At 40.8% G+C, this 17,982-nt stretch overlaps 1 protein-coding gene across 4 annotated transcripts in view; it reads right to left on the bottom strand.

Annotated features, from left to right (window-relative positions):
• The window catches only part of LOC149206732 (uncharacterized), a 249,231-nt gene extending 234,121 nt beyond the window's left edge, over positions 1-15,110 (bottom strand). The window contains exon 1 of one of the 4 annotated variants that reach the window (XM_089395550.1): positions 14,923-15,110. In XM_089395550.1, the coding sequence (XP_089251676.1) occupies positions 14,923-14,970 (48 nt within the window). In that variant the 5' untranslated portion in view covers positions 14,971-15,110. The remainder of the gene's footprint in view (positions 1-14,922) is intronic. The other 3 variants (XM_089395549.1, XM_089395547.1, XM_089395548.1) reach the window with 3 other exon arrangements.
• Positions 15,111-17,982: the final 2,872 nt, after the last annotated feature.

Genomic DNA, 17,982 nt, shown 5'->3' with positions numbered 1-17,982 from the left:
AGAAGGCTCATAGAACCTGTAGGAACTAGGTTGATGGCCATGATAATGGGGTAGAGCTCACGTATTGGCTTTTGCCCACGTGCTAAAATGTTTTTGTCCCAACCATCTTTTGCATTTTGTGGTGCTTTTCCTGTTGAATGTGGCCATATATGTTTTTAACTTTCTTTTCAGCTGCATCAACCTTCGGGCTTCATTCCAGGCCATGACCCAAGGTGTGGGCAAGGGGAAGGAGCAAGCTATCCCTATGTGGACCCAATGGAGGAATGTGGACCCAGGCAGGAAAAATGATGGATGGGGTAATAATGAGTGGAAAGAGGGTAATATAAGCGGATAAGGGAGCGAGACCACGCAACCAAAATCAGGGTTTCCCGTGAAATACCATCCCTAAAGCCAAATGGTCAATAAAAGAGATCCCACGGGACTAGAATGCAAGGTTAATATCCAAAAGGCCAAAAGGGAACTAACCCATTCTTTCCGTTGAATCCCCCCATTAATGGATGCCTAGAAGTGTCCATGATAAACAAACTACAATACTCAATTATTAAATGACAAGGCATACCTCTAGATTCGAGAGGCCCACCTTCAAACATACGATCATGGCAAATGGGCAAGGGACCACATCGCTGGCTCAGGTGGCAGAGAAATGGCACAATGAGATGGCTGATGGTTATAAGGGGCTATTGGCTGCCGGTTGAGGACCATCTTGGAGAAAAAAATTCTACTAGGGATATTACCCACAAAATGGTGGGTAACATGGCCTATTCTCCTATTCATATGTGGCCTATTATACTATTCCCTGTGGCCTTACTCTGTGATTATTTGTTGCTTGTTCTTGCCCTACCTGCGGCCTTCTTCGTGATTATATATGGCCTATCTCTGTCCTATCCGCAGTCTTTCTCCATGGTTATATGCAACCTGTTTCTAGGACTGTTCCAGCGAGGTCTAGTAGACTCTATATGTGGTCCCTTTGGCATATATTGGTGTGGACCTAATAGCCCTAACCCTTTACTGCTAGGGTATTGTTTACATGGTATTCAAGGCTTGTTTTGTGCGAAATTTATGAAGTCTGATAGGCCTACTTAAGCAACCCTAGGTTAAAGATTTTCATGCCCTAATTTTCTATGTATGATGGTGACGCATGAACTGTGACATATGACAGTAACACTTACGAATGGAAATATTACTGGCATTGTTATTTGTTCTCTTGAAAGTGGTGAATGGCTATGATACTTGTTCCTACATGGCAAAGATACTTGTTCCTATATGGCAAAGATACTTGTTCCCATGTGATAGTGATGTTTTGGGAGTGATTTCAGTGATATTTGGGGAGTGATTCCAGCGATGTTTGGAACGTGATTTTGGTTCCTATGACAGTGATGATTGAGCAAAGATTCTTATTCCTATTGTCAATAATATTTGGTTAGTGACATTTGTCCTTGTGACAGAGATGTATGGGTTGTGATTCTTGTACTTGTGACAGTGCCCTTGGCAATATCATGTATGACATTTGAGACATAGATGTATGCTACTTACAATGATATTAAGGCAACCCTACTAGAGGTCTTATGATTTCCTCCTTGATAATCTTGTCTAGGTCCATCTTATGATGATACTGTATGATCCAGGGTTGGACCTAGATGGCCTGTGTTTGAAATTGAAAGACTTGTGTCTCATTATTATTGTACCTTGTATCTTAGTTGAACATTTGATGAATATCTAAGAAGAAAAAGAATTGATTTTTGGGTCTTCCCCTTCTGGGCTTTTGCCCTAGTCTCCGACCAAATCTTGCTGTCTCTACTGTTTATGCTTTTCTTCTAATGTTCCTTATTGTTTCGCTGCATTTTCAAAGTTCTCTCTATATAATTGCTTATGATGATATGGGGTGAATGTATTGTAAAAAAAATTAGATGTTTAAAAATGCAATTATCTACAACAGAGAACAATCTAGCCCAAAAATTAACAACAATATCCAAGGGAATTTCGCCTGCCACAATCTCCAATCAAGCCCTAAATCAGACTTTCGGGAAGTTCTGACTCCTTTGGGATACTTTTGTTCATCTCCAGAACCCATGGATTGCTTCAAATAAGAGAATTTTCACAAAGGATTAACCTCAGGAGGTTTCATTGTGGCTTAGGAATTTCGAGTTTCCTGCCTTAGGTGAATTCGGATATCTCAGGCTTTGATCGGTTCGCTACAAGGGGCCCAACTGCCTCAGAAAGATCATGTTGTTAGTTTTTGTAGCATCGGATGTGTTCTAGTTGCGAAACTTGGTGGAGAGGCTAGAATTCATGAGATCTCCAAAACCTAGAAATAATTTCTGGAAATTCCACCTAGAGATTGCTTAATTAGATTATTAACCTGTTTTTTAATGTTTCCTAAGTCTAAACTTAGGAAAAATGGTTAATTAATCAGAATTAATTAAGTCAAGGTAAGAATTGTCTAGAAACTCACACCGATAGACTCTGAGATGATCCTATCCCTTGATTAAGATTTAATCTTGGTCATTGGTACTCCAACAGAGGATTATAAGAAGTCGATGGGCACTTGGAGAATACACCAGAGACACTTAGAGAATTCGATTTTCTAGAGTAGCAACAGTCAATTGCCGGAGAGTTCGAGCTTCAGTGAGGAAGCAAACTCAATGAGGGGCAGGGACAGTGATCCAGAGGAAGTTTTCCAAATCCGGAGAGGCAGTAGTAATAGGTCGAGTTATTCCCAGTGAGGCAGCGCAGAGGACTATGCAATTGCTTCAGAAGAGCAATTCGATTTGGCTAGAGGAAAATTCAATTCAGCTTCCAGAGGCCGGAAAAGTCTTCCAGACGGTCGAAGAATCAATTTCCTCAGCAGAGACAAGCAAAACAACTTGATCAGAGGCAGTTTCGGGCTAGACGTCCAAGGATCTGCGCAAAAGCTGACGCAGAGGGTCCAAGAGGACAAGTTTTCTGAGGTAGAGTTGTGTCGGGATTGCTATCTAAGGGAAATTCTCTTAGATAATTTTAGCCAAATTTACTACTTGTATGGATTGCCAGTTGGGCATCCATAGATTGTACTCAGAATTTCACTGTTGCTTGATAATAAAACCCTCAACTGTTACAACGGTTTTCCCAAGTTGGGTTTTTCTGGGATATTTGTCCAAAAATAACGGTGTCATTTTTATGTGCGTGTGCGCTAGATTTTCTCAATTTCCAGCGCTATTTTTCTTCCGCAGTATTTTTGTGAAGTTTTTAGTAGTGATTAATTTGTTTTTGTCGTAAGCAATAAACTACATAATTAAATTACAATTATAAGAATTAATTCTAGTGTTGCAATAAAATTTTGTAGCGAAATTTTCCGAGTTGCAGAATAATTTAGTAGCACAAAATTTTCACATGGTATCAGAGCGTGAGTGATCAGTCAGGAAGCTTAGAAGCGAAGAGGAAATTTCGTTGTTCAGAGGGAGCAGCAGGCCGAAATTCTCAGAGACTGCGCAGTACCTAGACAGGCAGGCCGAATTGTTGGGGTAGGAGTTCAATTTTCAGTTGCAGGGCTGCAGAAAAGTCGATTTGCCCATAATAGTGATTCCAGCAGTCAAAGGGAGTAGCAACAGCTCAAATTTTGGAACATTACAAAAATTTTGGGATATTTTGGGTTTTACAATAGGTGATGGAAGGAAGTAGAGATCAATGCCAAATGAAACAAGGGCAATGGAGCAAGGTGAATCAAATGGTTTATGAGATTAAGAAGAAACCCTTTTAAGAATTGAACTATTTCATTCAAGGATTAAGAATAAGAGATTAGAACCAAAAAGGAAGAGTAATCCCTCACTTAATCATGATTAACAATGGATATCAAGGTTCAACAAGAAGGGATCCTCATAGGAATAACCTTCACCAACAAAATCAACTATAGTTTGATAATCTTACTTAGTACTTCTTATTGGGGTTCCAAGATGGATATACAAAGCAAAGCACCAAATAATCACCACACCAACAAAGAAAGAAAAAAGGAATTATCCTATAGCATCTGCCTTCCGAGTGGTAGATTTTACCCTTTCAATGGATTGATCTAGTTAGCTTATAGAAGACTAAAGCGTTTCACCATTAAGCCTTATGCACCAAATAAGAGCCAAGATAGAGAAGCTTTACGAATTGACAACAATCATCCACAAAGAAAGAAACCTTTACACAACCATATGCTCTAAGAAAGATATGACAATTAAGCTCCAAGGAGTGGAAGCTCCAATAATCCAATCTTGACTGATAATGAGGAAGGACACCTCTTCGTATAGAGTGTTGTTCATCTTCCTTTACAATAAAATAACAATATCTCATTTGAGATCCTTAGATCTAGCCTAAGGGGGGATAAAATAATATTTCTTCCAACTATCTACTCTAAAATATAAGAATTTAAGTGGTCAAGCCACATATACAATAATCCAAGCAAAACAACACCAAATGAAAGGAGCATCTTCGTTAATGGGGGGAAAATGTGACCTAAAGTGCAATGTCTCACTTCCATAGGAGTATTTCTTCAATAAGCTCCTCAAAGTATGCAAGAAAACCCTCCTAGGTCTCCTCCCAAGCAGGACGTATGGACCTCCAAGATAAAATGTCCCTACAAATCATGAGTACAATCCTTCTAAGAGTAGGTAGCTTCCAAGAAATATCTCTAAGAATTCAAATGTGATGTCTCCAAGGTGGAATCCTACTCCTCAAGTCTAGTAAATCACATCCTCAAGTCATGGAAGAGCCAAATATGCCCACGTTTGCTAGAAAGAGACCCAAATGCAATCTCCAAGGTGGACGTCCCCTTGAGTGATGTGACACATGCCTCTAAATGTGTCAATAAGGTGAAAATTACAAAACTTTGGACATGGCATGGCATGAGGAGTCCTGGTAAATGAAAAATAACTCCAAACTGCTTTGACCAAAGCCTTGGGAACCATGAACTACTTCAAGATACATGGAAGTGCCTTGGGAAATGTGAACTACCTTGGGAATTCTAAAGATGCCCAAAAACCTAGATGAAGCTAACACCATGCCCAAACCCTAGGGTGCTTCAAAAAAGGGACTATACATCACCAAGTGCTACATCACATGATCAATCAAAGTGTCATCAAATCCTCTAACTCAATGTAATCCACGAAATCCAATGATTGCCCCAAGAATCCAAGGCTCATAGCGATAAAATCACAACAAGTAGTGAAGAAATTCACTAGTAGTACCCTGTGCCAAAATGAGGGGTAACAAGCACCAACATTGCTCCATGCGTGAACTCAAATTTTCAGCATGACATCTTTCAGTGAAACCTTCTATCAACAAAACCCAAAGTCTCAATTCTCCTGTTGCACCTCACCAACCATGTGTGAAATGGGAACCAACAATGATCTTCACCTCATAATCATGGATATTACTTGTTTATGTTATGATGTGGTCCCTTGCATATATTACTTTCACAATTTAATTGCTAATGTTATTAGTGTTCTAATGGTTGTCTATAACAATGTTTCATGTTATGTTCTTTAATATCCCTTCTGCACTTCTAAATGTTCTTCTAGCTTGTGTAACATAGGGGTCACCCCTAAGATAGCTAGATTAAATGCTAATGCTTGTTCTGATTTGTTGAATGCAATAATTCTTTAAAGCTTTTAATGGCTCTCGTGATAAAGCAGCTTTAAGCCAAGCTTGAACTTTAGAGTCTTTTTCTACTTTATAAGGTTTTAAAAGGAGAATGTGTGGTGGCCCTCGTAGTCCTCTTAGACTACTAATTGACTCCTAATGTTGACAGGTTATTCATACTTCCCCAAGTATTAATAAAAATAGTTTCAAAGTTCTTCAACAACTAGACCCTTCTTTGTCTCCATTCCCACATCCAAGGGTCCCAACGGCAATTATATCCTCCCCAAAGTTGTACTTGCTTATCTCTTGGTCTAAAACCCTTCATCCTTAACTTCTCTACCATGAAAAATAAGTTATCGAAAATAACAAGCTCATTCCATGGGATCTGCCACTAAGCTAATCATACTAGGAAGAAAGTGTCAATGTTTAGGTGTTAACATGATCATGAAAAAAATTATAACATCTAAATCAGAAGAGCTCCAAAAATTGAAAGTGTTTTTTCTAGTGGGCGGGCTTCAGTTTTCAAGTGGTTAGGGTCCTTAGTTCTAGCCTTATTAGTCATATTATAGGGTTATTCATACTTCATACTTTATAAGGTTTTAAAAGGAGAATGTGTGGTGGCCCTCATAGTCCTCTTAGACTACTAATTGACTCCTAATGTTGACAGGTTATTCATACTTCCCCAAGTATTAATAAAAATAGTTTCAAAGTTCTTCAACAACTAGACCCTTCTTTGTCTCCATTCCCACATCCAAGGGTCCCAACAGCAATTATATCCTCCCCAAAGTTGTACTTTGTTAAAATTGGCAACTAGAGCCAAACTCCATGTGGGTCATCTTATTTATGGCAGCTGATATTTTTCTTGGACTCCTCTCATCGAGAGGTGTAGGATTGATCTAAAGATCATCCGATTCCGATAAGTATTCATGGAGATATGAATTTATTTGTGTTATGGGACAATTCGTCAAAATTGGCCAGCGACCAAATAACCCCCACTTGTGCTCAACGTTTTAGTATAAAAGGAGGTGGCTTGATAGTCATTTGGACACACACTTCACTCTTGATTTCTCTCCACTTGTTTTGGGTTTTAGTGGCAAGAGAAATCTAAGAGGATGAAGCCCTAAACGCAGGTCTAGAAGGAGACCCTATACGCAGCAAAAGAAGGATGCCCTAGTCGTTGTCATAATGAAGCCTAGCCGCAGGTCTTGTGAAGGTTTGGCCGCAGTTCAAAGGGAGATCTATCCACTGTTTAGGGGAGCTTCAATACACAGCAAGGTAGCCCTAATCTTGGAGCCCTAGCCGCAGATCTAAGGAAGGGTTATAGCCAGCTTTGGAGGAGCCATAGCTGATGTAATAACGTGCCCTAGCCGCAGTCTATTCATAGATAAACGCATTCATGATGCCCTAACCCTATACGATGTTATGAAAGGGTTGAGGACAGCCCTAAGATGCAGCAAAGAGGCTACCACAACGAGGCAGTTTGGGGATTGTGTTAAGTGCTCATGGAAGGATATATGAGTTGTTGTTTTAGGGTAACCGAAGTGCTAGTTGGAGGGTCGAGGGTCTGTTCTTGAAGGCTGAGACAGGGAGGATAAGTTTCAGGGTTGTTTGAGGTGGTTCTTGGGTGGAGAAGCCTTGGGAGAGGCAGCGTAGATTGTTGTGGTTAGGCCGCAGGCCCTACCTCACTGTTGAAGGGCAGCGTAGGGTATATTGAGGGTTGTTCATGCCCAGAACAACATCAAGTCAGGTGAGCATCTCTCCTAGTATAGGCCGCAGCCAAGGAGGGTTGTTTGGGTGACTGTTTAGGGGCTGCCAATATGCCCTAACCAGTCACAGTCACAACAACTATATTGCAGACCTGAAACTGCAGTAAGACATAGTGATAGTGCAGTAAGATGCATGGGCAGCATGATGCAGTAAGGTGCATAAAGAAGCATGATAAATGCAGTGACTGTTGTAGGCAGCATGGATGTTGTACAGTGCAGCACATTGGTACAGCTTGGTGATGATGAGCATGATGTGAATAGTGCAACAGCAAAAGGTATTGAAGAAACATATTGAAGTGATGATACGTTGCAGTATACATTGAACACAGTGATGGGTACAGTCATGATTAGTGAAGCATGATGAGAAGCAGCATACTGATGATGGGTGCAGCATGGTGCCGCATGATGATGAGGTGCAACATGGTGATGGAGTCACCTTGAAGAATCAGTTGAAGCAACAACGTCTTCAACTGAGTTCAGCTACCTCATGTATCATCTTCTTAGAGATGATCTATGCTCTTATTTAGATAAGTCAATATGTTGACATCTGATGTATATGTACTATCTCTGTCTCTCTGCTGAACTATTGAAGAACATATAAGAAGAATTGATCAAGGGTTTCCCCACATTGGGGTTTGTCCCTGGCTAGCGCCACATCTTGTGTCCTCTTGTCTTGGCTTGTCTTCTGCGATTTATGTTTATGCTCTATCTGCATTTTACTGTCATGCTAAATGTGATTGCTAATCTGGAATTGATATTGAGCTAATATGGAAAATTGAAGTAAATTTGCTATCAGCATAGAACATACCTAAAATTAACATGGTTTCAGAGCTAAGGCGAAGACAAAGCCCGAGCAAGAGTGAAAGAGCAATCACCGAAGACAGTTGGAAAGGACAAAAGGATCAATGGATTGCTCATCCCTCTTCAAATTCAGCAAGGGTGAAGTCAAAGCAGAGAATATTATCCAAGTGGCGCAGCGGAAGCATCTGATGGCCTACCTAAAGAGCACTTCAATGGGAAGTCCGGATCTAAGGGGAAGGAAAGGCATATGCCTTGCTTGCAATAAGTTCGGCCATTATGTGAAGAAGTGTCCAAATGGTAGGGACACATCACTTGATGATGATAAAAATCATTCCAGGAACATCTTCAATGATCGAAGGAATGCGGGTCATCAAGGAAATGGCCAACTCTTCAAAGAAAGCAAGGAACCCCAGGTATGAAGAATCAAAAGTTGTTCTTGATAAGATAAAGAAGCATTATCTTATATTGACCCTCTCCTTCAGACTATTTGGGAATCTGGCTTATTGATTGTAATGCTTCAAGGCACTTCATCAAATAGAAGGGTGCTCTCTCTAATTTGGTAGAGATGGAAACAATCGTGGGATTGTATTTGGAGTCAATGCCACCTATCCCGGAAAGGGTGTAGGGAATGTTACCCCTTAATTGAATGGGGGTAACTCGATTCATTTACAAGAATCTCTTTTATGTACCTCATCGCAAGAAGAGCCTGGTGTCCATTTCAGCAATGGAAAACAAAGGTTTCCGAGTGGCATTCATCGATGGAAAGGTACGTGTTTGAAAATGAAATTTTCAAAGATGCTTTTTCTCATGGGTTCAGGGTTGGCAATTTGTATCAAGTTGCAGGAAGTCCATTGGGGACCATGTCAGTTGACACATCTCGTCTATAGCACTGGAGGTCTGCTTATTATGGGGCCCCACCCGATGTGAGTCAGATGGTGACAGGGATGCCTGAATTCAAGAAGAGCATGAAGGTACATGTCCGAGATGTACCGAAGGAAAATCTTACAAGGGGACCATTCCCCTCATGTAGCAAGTCCACAAGCTTGGAACAATTTGAGGGGTTTGAGATTCATGATCAAGAATCTCATGTATGCAGGTGGAAGAAAGCCCTCTATGGCTTGAAGCAAAACACCCCGGGCTTGATATGAGAGGATTGATAGTTGTCTGATGAAGTTGAGATTCACTAGGAGTGAAGCCGATCCAAACCTTTGCTTGAAGGTTGTGGATGATAGACCTCTCATACTGGCACCTTCTAAGGACAACCTCTTTCTGACAGGTGCAGACCCTCTCATTTGCAAAAGTAAGAGGGAGTTGGATTCTGGATTTGGAATGGTGAACTGCAAGCCCATGACTACCTCGATGGAGCTTAACTTTCAGAAGTTATGTGGTAGGGATGCCACGTCTGATTTGGGAAATGCCTCTGAGTTTCATAAACTCATTCTAGCATTGATGTTCTTAGTGAACTCCTATCCGGATATATGTTTGGTAGTTAGCATATTAAGCTCATATATGGTTGAGCCTCACTGGATTGGTGCCAAGAATCTTCTGAGATATCTTCGGGGCACAATCTCTCATGGATTGAGATACACTGTCGGAAATGTGAAGTTGCGTGATTATTCGAATGTTGACTGGGCAGGCAGTGTGGAGGATCGCGAGAGCACTTCTGAGTGCTGGTTCTTGTTGGGTTCTGCTACGATATCCTGGATGAGCATGAAGCATAAGATGGTTGCTTTGAGCACCGCTAAGACCGAATACATAGCTACGAGTATGACCTCGTGTGAAGCTGCCTAGTTGAGGAAGCTCCTCAGTGAGCTGTTTGTACACATGATGGACACCACCGTGATCTTCTGTGACAACTAGAGGGGGATTCAATTATTGAGGAATCCTGTATTCTATGATTGCTCCAAGCATATAGACATCAGGTACCACTTTATCTAGGATATGGTACATCAATGAGCAAGAAGGCTCCATCACATTGGGACTGATGTGCAAGTCGCCGACATTCTGTCGAAGCCCCTGAGAAAGGTCAAATTTGTGACTTTCCAAGAACGACTAGGAGTCGTGGAGAGACTCTCTCCTAAGGGTCCTATATGATATGGACATTGAGCTCTGGGAGCTCCAGGGGGCTTGGGGGTACATCGTGGAGCGATGAGCAACCATAGGGTGAGTGGTCCAGCCTTCCCCTAGTGGTTTGCTATGTAGGCAGGATGAGTGGTTCATCCTTCTCCTACCGAGACACAATCATAGGGTGAGTGGTTTAGCCTTCCCCTAGTGATTTGTTGTGTATAGGGTGAGTGGTTCAGCCTTCCCCTGGGATACCCCTTGCGACATGTAGGCAGGATGAGTGGTTCATCCTTCTCCTGTTGAGACATCCTACCCATGCAGTTTGGGACTCATGGGAAGTACCTCTCATCTAGCCAATGAGCAAGGAAATGAGGATAGGGACCATAGTAGTACCGATGGACGCATCATGTTACTACTGTACTCCCTATGAGTGGTTTGAGACACTCTCTTTTGATATTGATCTGGGACCAATGAAACTAACTTCGGGTCAGTATGAGTGGTTTGAGACACTCTCTTTTGATATTGATCTGGGATCAATGAAACTGACTTCGAGTCAATATGAGTGGTTTGAGACACTCTCTTGTGATATTGATCTGGCATCAATGAAACTGACTTCGGGTCAATATGAGTGGTTTGAGACACTCTCTTGTGATATTGATCTGGCATCAATGAAACTGACTTCGGGTCAGTAAGAGTGATATAACTCCCTCTCTTCTAGAACTGATTTGGGATTAGTGAGAGTGGTATGACACACTCTCTTCATATGGGACTAACTTCAGGTCAGTAGAGAATGGTATGAGACATTCTCGATCAATTCTTCTTCTTCATGGTTCAGCAGAGCAGTGCAAGGCACTGATGGCAGAGATAGTACAGTTTGGCAGATGGATTAGCGGATGGAGTTCTCCCTAGTTGAGAGGGAGTGTTAAAATTGGCAACTAGGGCCAAACTCCATGTGGGTCATCTTATTTATGGCAACTGATATTTTTCTTGGACTCCTCTCATCGAGAGGTGTAGGATTGATCTAAAGATCATCTGATTCCGATAAGTATTCATGGAGATATGAATTTATTTGTGTTATGGGACAATTCGTCAAGGTCGACCAGCAACCAAATAACCCCCACTTGTGCTCAACACTTTAGTCTAAAAGGAGGTGGCTTGATAGTCATTTGGACACACACTTCACTCTTTATTTCTCTCCACTTGTTTTGGGTTTGTGGCAAGAGAAATCTAAGAGGATAAAGCCCTAAACGCTGGTCTAGAAGGAGACCCTATACGCAGCAAAAGAAGGAATCCCTAGCCGCTGTCATAATGAAGCCTAGCCGCATGTCTTGTGAAGGTTTAGCCGCAGTGCAAAGTGATATTTACGCACTGTTTAGGGGAGCTTCAGTACGCAGCAAGGTAGCCCTAATCTTGGAGCCCTAGCCACAGATCTGAGAAAGGGTTATAGCCTAGCTTTGGAGGAGCCATCGTTGATGTAATAACGTGCCCTAGCCGCAGTCTATTCATAGATAAACGCAATCATGATGCCCTAACCCTATACGTTGTTATGGAAGGGTTGAGGACAGCCCTAAGATGCAGCAAAGAGGCTACCACAGCGACGCAGTTTGGGGACTGTGTTAAGTGCTCATGGAAGGATATACGAGTTATTGTTTTAGGGTAACCGAAGTGTTGGTTGGAGGGCCGAGGGTCTATTCTTGAAGGCCGAGACAGGGAGGATAAGTTTCAGGGCTGTTTGAGGTGGTTCTTGGGTGGAGAAGCCTTGGGAGAGGTAGTGTAGATTGTTGTGGTTAGGCCGCAGGCCCTACCTCACTGTTGAAGGGCAGCGTAGGGTATATTGAGGGTTGTTCATGCCCAAAACAACATCAAGTCGAGTGAGCATCTCTCCTGGTATAGGTTGCAGCCAAGGAGGGTTGTTTGGGTGACTGTTTAGGGGCTACCAATATGCCCTAACCAGTCACAGTCACAACAACTATATTGCAGACCTAAAACTGCAGTAAGACATAGTGATAGTGTAGTAAGATGCATGGGCAGCATGATGCAGTAAGGTGCATAAAGAAGCATGATAAATGCAGTGACTGTTGTAGGCAGCATGGATGTTGTATAGTGCAGCACATTGGTACAGCTTGGTGATGATGAGCATGATGTGAATAGTGCAACAGCAAAAGGTATTGAAGCAACATGTTGAAGTGATGATACATTGCAGTATACATTGAGCACAGTGATGGGTACAGTCATGATTAGTGAAGCATGATGAGATGCAGCATAGTGATGATGGGTGCAGCATGATGATGAGGTGCAGCACAATGATAGGTGTAGCATAGTGATGGAGTCACCTTGGAGAATCAATTGAAGCAACAATGTCTTCAACTAAGTTCAACTACCTCATGTATCATGTTCTTAGAGATGATCTCTGCTCTTATTTAGATAAGTCAATATGTTGACTTCTGATTTATATGTACTATCTCTCTCTCTCTCTGCTGAACTATTGAAGAACATATAAGAAGAATTGATCAAGGGTTTCCCCACATTGGGGTTTGTCCCTGGCTAGTGCCACATCTTGTGTCCTCTTGTCTTGGCTTGTCTTCTGCGATTTATGTTTATGTTCTATCTGCATTTTACTATCATGCGAAATGTGATCGCTAATCTGGAATTGATATTGAGCTAATATGGAAAATTGAAGTAAATTTGCTATCAGCATAGAACATACCTAAAATTAACATACTTGCTAATCTCTTGGTCTAAAACCCTTCATCCTTAACTTCTCTACCATGAAATATAAGTTATCGAAAATAACAAGCTCATTCCATGGGATCTGCCACTAAGCTAATCAGACTAGGAAGAAAGTGTCAATGTTGAGGTGTTAACATGGTCAGGAAAAAATTTATAACATCTAATTCAGAAGAGTTCAAAAATTGAAAGTGTTTTTTCTAGTGGGTGGGCTTCAGTTTTCAGTTGGTTAGGGTCCTTAGTTCTAGCCTTATTAGTCATATTATAGGTAAGCTACAACCTAATTCTAAGCTTCTAGGAATCTATAGCTTTGGCTTTTATTTACTGATAAAGAATGGAAAGAAGATTATTTCTTGATCAAAGCATATCATGGAGCATTATCAAGAATAAGCTTTGGTTTGGTCATCAAAATTATTTCTTAGTCAATGTGTATCATGGAGCATTGTCAAGAATAAGCTTTGGTTTGGTCATCAGTTCAAAGTTCAAACCATAGACCATGACCCACTCATGATAGGCAGTCCTGATTAGTCAACAAGAAGGCTCGCATATGATCTTAAGCACCATAAAGTTGCTTCTGTTGATATTAAAGATTTAGTGTCTTTCATCAGAGGGTGAGATTCATGTCAATGTTCTAAAATTTAACTCCAAATATGATATGCTACCCACCAAATCTTTGGGGAGTTCAAGGGAACTAGGTATATTTGAAGTAATGATGAAAGCAATTGTGTCATCTTGCTATAAGATTACTCAAGGAAATTCCATGTATAGTGGAACACCATCCAAGTCATTGACATGGCATAGTTATCCATGCATATCATCTTTTTCTGAGTAAACTCAAAATCACCAAGTTTTTAAAAGAGTTCATTCTGATAATTTATAAACAAAGTCATCAAACAGTTTACAAATAAATTCATTGGCTGCTAGGGAAATCACAAGGAGCACATAAGGCCTGGATTGTTGGAAATGCCCTACTCTGAAGTAATGCAGTGAATCCATAAATACAGAACCAGCCCTGATGTCAATATCAGCGTCAAGTTAAAATCTGATCTATTTCGTGCAACTCTTTAGTTTTCAAGACTCAAAGTTTGTACTTTTATCAATCAAATGACAGGAGCCCTTCCCAATTTTTCTAATGAAAGCAATAAGTGCAAGCCCTTCAGCTTTATTTCACTAATTCTGCCTAGATGATTATTTGCATAAAAGGAAAGTCAGAAAAATCGTTTTTTGTTCTGACACGTTTTAATTATTAAAATGATATTTCTGGGATTATTGGCAATGTGGGGATGGGATATTCACTTCCTAAGTTCAAACAGTAAAAATGACTCTCGCAAATTCGGAGATTCTGTCAAAAGACCAAAGTGCTGGACAACCTTTTATTATGTGGTTAAACCGAAGTGTGTTAAGCTCAAGTGCAAGCCCCTTCGAGTTATAGAAGCCCATGTTTCACCCGTGACTTTGAGGATGGTTTTGTGTGTGCAAATGAAATGTTAGCAGGGAGATTTGAACTTGGAATTGCCACTAAATAAGGAGTATGTCCAGCCTATTTGATCCAACCATCTCAAGGCATATACCAGTAAATAACAAATGGTGAGCCATATAGTTAACATTAGATTTTTAAACAGAAACTCGCATTCTTTTGCCACTGGTAACAATGTCCTTGAACGCGTGGCTCTGGAAATGCCCAAGTAATCGAAAGAGGTAAACCCCACTAGTTTAGATAATGCAGAATTAAACTTAGGGCTCCTTCAAACTTAAACGTATTTCTAGATAACACAGATGAAAGCAGGGATCAGTCACTCTAACTCGGAGCCCGAAAGGAAAAATTAATTACTCTCAAGCCACAGGAGTCGAATTAGGCATCCATCAACCAGTATTGATTTAACTTATCTAGCAGAAGTAGATGGCCATTGAAGGCGTGAGACTGTGAGATCCATGGAGAAGATCCGTGCGAATGAAAAACAAATACCTTGCTTGATCTAAGCTTCACCTCCAGCTCTGCCAGTGCATCCCCCATAGCTCTAACCGACCATCGTCCGCATCAAAATATTGAAGTTATACTAAGCCGGCTTCCACGTTCGTTTCGTGCTTGGATGGCAGTTAGTTTTGCTTTGCACATTTTTCCCCGTTTTTAAACATTTGGTAGAAACAATCTGTACCCGGCCTTAATTATTTCAAGGTTCCTAGTTCACTTTTGTTACATAGGTTAGAGCTTACCCTACGAAATTAAGTCCTCTCTTTGCTTACTCTTGTAACGAGGGGGTGTTGTTAACTACGTTAATGTATAAGGAATGACATTTTCTTTTATTCGATTTTGTCAATCAAGTTGTTCTTAGGATTTAACTTGCCCTCCTCTTTTTGTCATTTTCTCTTCGTGCTTCCAACCTTGTGTTTGATGTTATTTTGGTGACTTTTTAATCATGGCAATGGCCTCTATTACGAAAGTAAAGAAATTGATGACTTATCTTTTACGTGAAAATAATGTGTTGAAGCTTTGAGAGCTTCAAACTCCCATTTAAGCTGCAAAAAGCATTGCTTTGTGCTTTGCACATTTTTATAGAAAAATTCAAAGGTGTATAGCCAAAGCAAAAAGCAAAAACCCGAGGAGTGGATCTTAATATAATTGATTTAGATTAAGAGCATCCAATTGTAAGAATGACAAATATGGTGCATAAGTTTGTGAATAAAAAATGTGCACATGTGAAGTAAGTTTGAGGTGCAATGGTATTAGTGTATATATCAAGAAACAAGTACAAGTCTGAGAGCACACAAGTAAAAAGTTTATTAAATGTGCAAGGGAAGATGAAGTGTTGGGCACAAGAAGTCGAAGCATTGATGATGTGGGAGCAAGGTCATGCCAAGAATGGAAGTTGGATCATTCCATGTGAAAAGTTGAAGAAGTTTGAAAATTGAAGGTCAAGGATAATGCAAATAAAGCATTACCACAAGGAAGAGGGTTGTAGCATGTGTCGGGGAAGATGAAGTGTTGGGCATGAGAATTTAAAGTAGTATTGATGTCATGGTAGGGCCATGCTAAGAGAGAAAGAAGTTGAATCGTTCTAGGTGAAAAGTTGAAGTTATTCGAAGATCAAAGGTCAAACTTTGCAATAAGGAAGAGAGTCAATTGGCTCATGTATGGAATGAGATCATTGTGAAAAACAAAGAATTGGCACTAAAGAGGAAGAAACAAGAAGCAATTTGGGAGAAATAATGAGTCATAATGAAGCCCAAGAAGTCACGTTGGTGGGAACTAGTGCTCAAAAGATAAATAATACAAAGGTGCAAGAATATTTTTAAAGTTAGAAGATCTCGGTAGCAAGGAGGAAAGTCTCGAGTTGTAAATTATGTCATAAGATAGTGCACAAGAGGTGTGGAATTTTCAAACGAACAAAACCTAAGTAAGAGAGTGAGGTGGAGAATCTGTAAGTTTGAGATAGACCAAAATTCAGTAACGTAATATGTAATTGGTAATGAGAATGATTAGACCTTTTGTAGTTTGATTCTCTTATTACTATGTGGAATTTTGTTTTGTGAATTTCATTTTTATTTATGCCATTAATCTTGCTACAACATACTTGTCTCATTGGTCTAAGAATGTTGAGCCATTGTCATGGGATCATTGTGTTATCACTGTACATCACTTTTGGTACTATAGCAAGTTGAGACTTCAAGAGATGATAGTGTGAAAATTCTATTATATGAAAAGTCGAAGTCTTTGAGAAAGACAAAATAAAATTTGGGTATCATAATGGTGATTGGGTTATTTGGTGAAAGATAAAACATTTTGGTTGATTAGTGGATTTTCATAAAGTACCAGTGGCATGGTAAAAGGCTCAAAAATCAAAGTGGAAAATTTTTGATAAACTTAGCATCGGAGCGAAGTGCTTGTCACCCTGATTCCAACAGTGCAAATGACGCTCAAATCTGAGTTCATATGAAGAAGTTAGAGCGAGTGAAAATTTATGTGTGACTTGTCCAGGTGGCAAGAGGAAATGACGTGGCAAAAGTATCAGCGAATGGGGCAGCGACAAGTGGCAGGTTGCCATTGGTCCTGCATATCACAGATCACAGCAAGAGGAAGAAGCGGCTTAAGGAAAATCAACCCTATGCCACTTGCAATGCAATAATCGCATATTGCAATCACAAAAGGCAAGTGTTAAAGAATCGGCCCTGGTAGAGCCAACGTTGCGATGTGATCAAATCGCAATCGCAAATCGCAGCGGGAGCAATCATATGGAGTACTACCCCAAGATCTGCCAATTGCGATTTGCGATGGGCTTTGGACCTAATATTTTATACATTGTGTTTCATAACCCTGGTGGGTCCATTGTTATCGCAAAGGTTTGGGTCGATACGTCGATGGAATCCACCGATTGTGATTTGCGATGGGGGGCTTCCGGACCCGATACTCTATGAATTAAGTTTAATAATCCCAGTGGGTCCGCAAAGCGCATGATGCATGGGTTTTGGGTTCATCTGTCGATTGTGATTTTGTGATGGGATTCTCAGATGCGATATTTTATATGTCATGTTTAATACTCCCGGCGGTCCATTGTATTGCTGAGTGCTTGTTGTTTGGGCTTGGGTCTGACTGCCAATTGCGGGGACCGCCGATAGTCATGCCGCTAAGTTAAATGCGTAGTTTAAAGGAGTTTCACCATATTTGTAAGGTTGTTGTCGTGTCTTATTTAGGCCTGAGAACCTCTGTTGGGAATCAAGCCCGCCTGCTTATGGTTAGAAATTGCTCGATATTGAGGGATTTGTCGCCATGCTTATATAAAAGACCATTTGTGTCAGAAGAAGGCAAAGAGGACTGGCGGTATAGTTCAAAAGCATTGCACGCAACAAACCCTGACTTAGCAGCGGGCTGGGACCTCGCCTTGAGTAGTAGGGAGGTTCTGAGAAGTTGCAGAAGCCCCGATTATCCAAATTGGGTGTTTGGATAGGCATTTTGTACAAATTTTCGCTAGGATTTCAGTGGTATTGTCTGTTTCTAAAACTGGGCTCTCCATTCTTCGTCCATCTTCCA

The sequence above is a fragment of the Pinus tabuliformis genome, chromosome 1_2 (genome assembly GCF_031772625.1).
Source record: "Pinus tabuliformis cultivar Carrire ecotype Pingquan chromosome 1_2, CPIR1, whole genome shotgun sequence".
Lineage (NCBI taxonomy): Eukaryota > Viridiplantae > Streptophyta > Pinopsida > Pinales > Pinaceae > Pinus > Pinus tabuliformis.
This window is presented reverse-complemented; position numbering and strand designations above follow the sequence as displayed.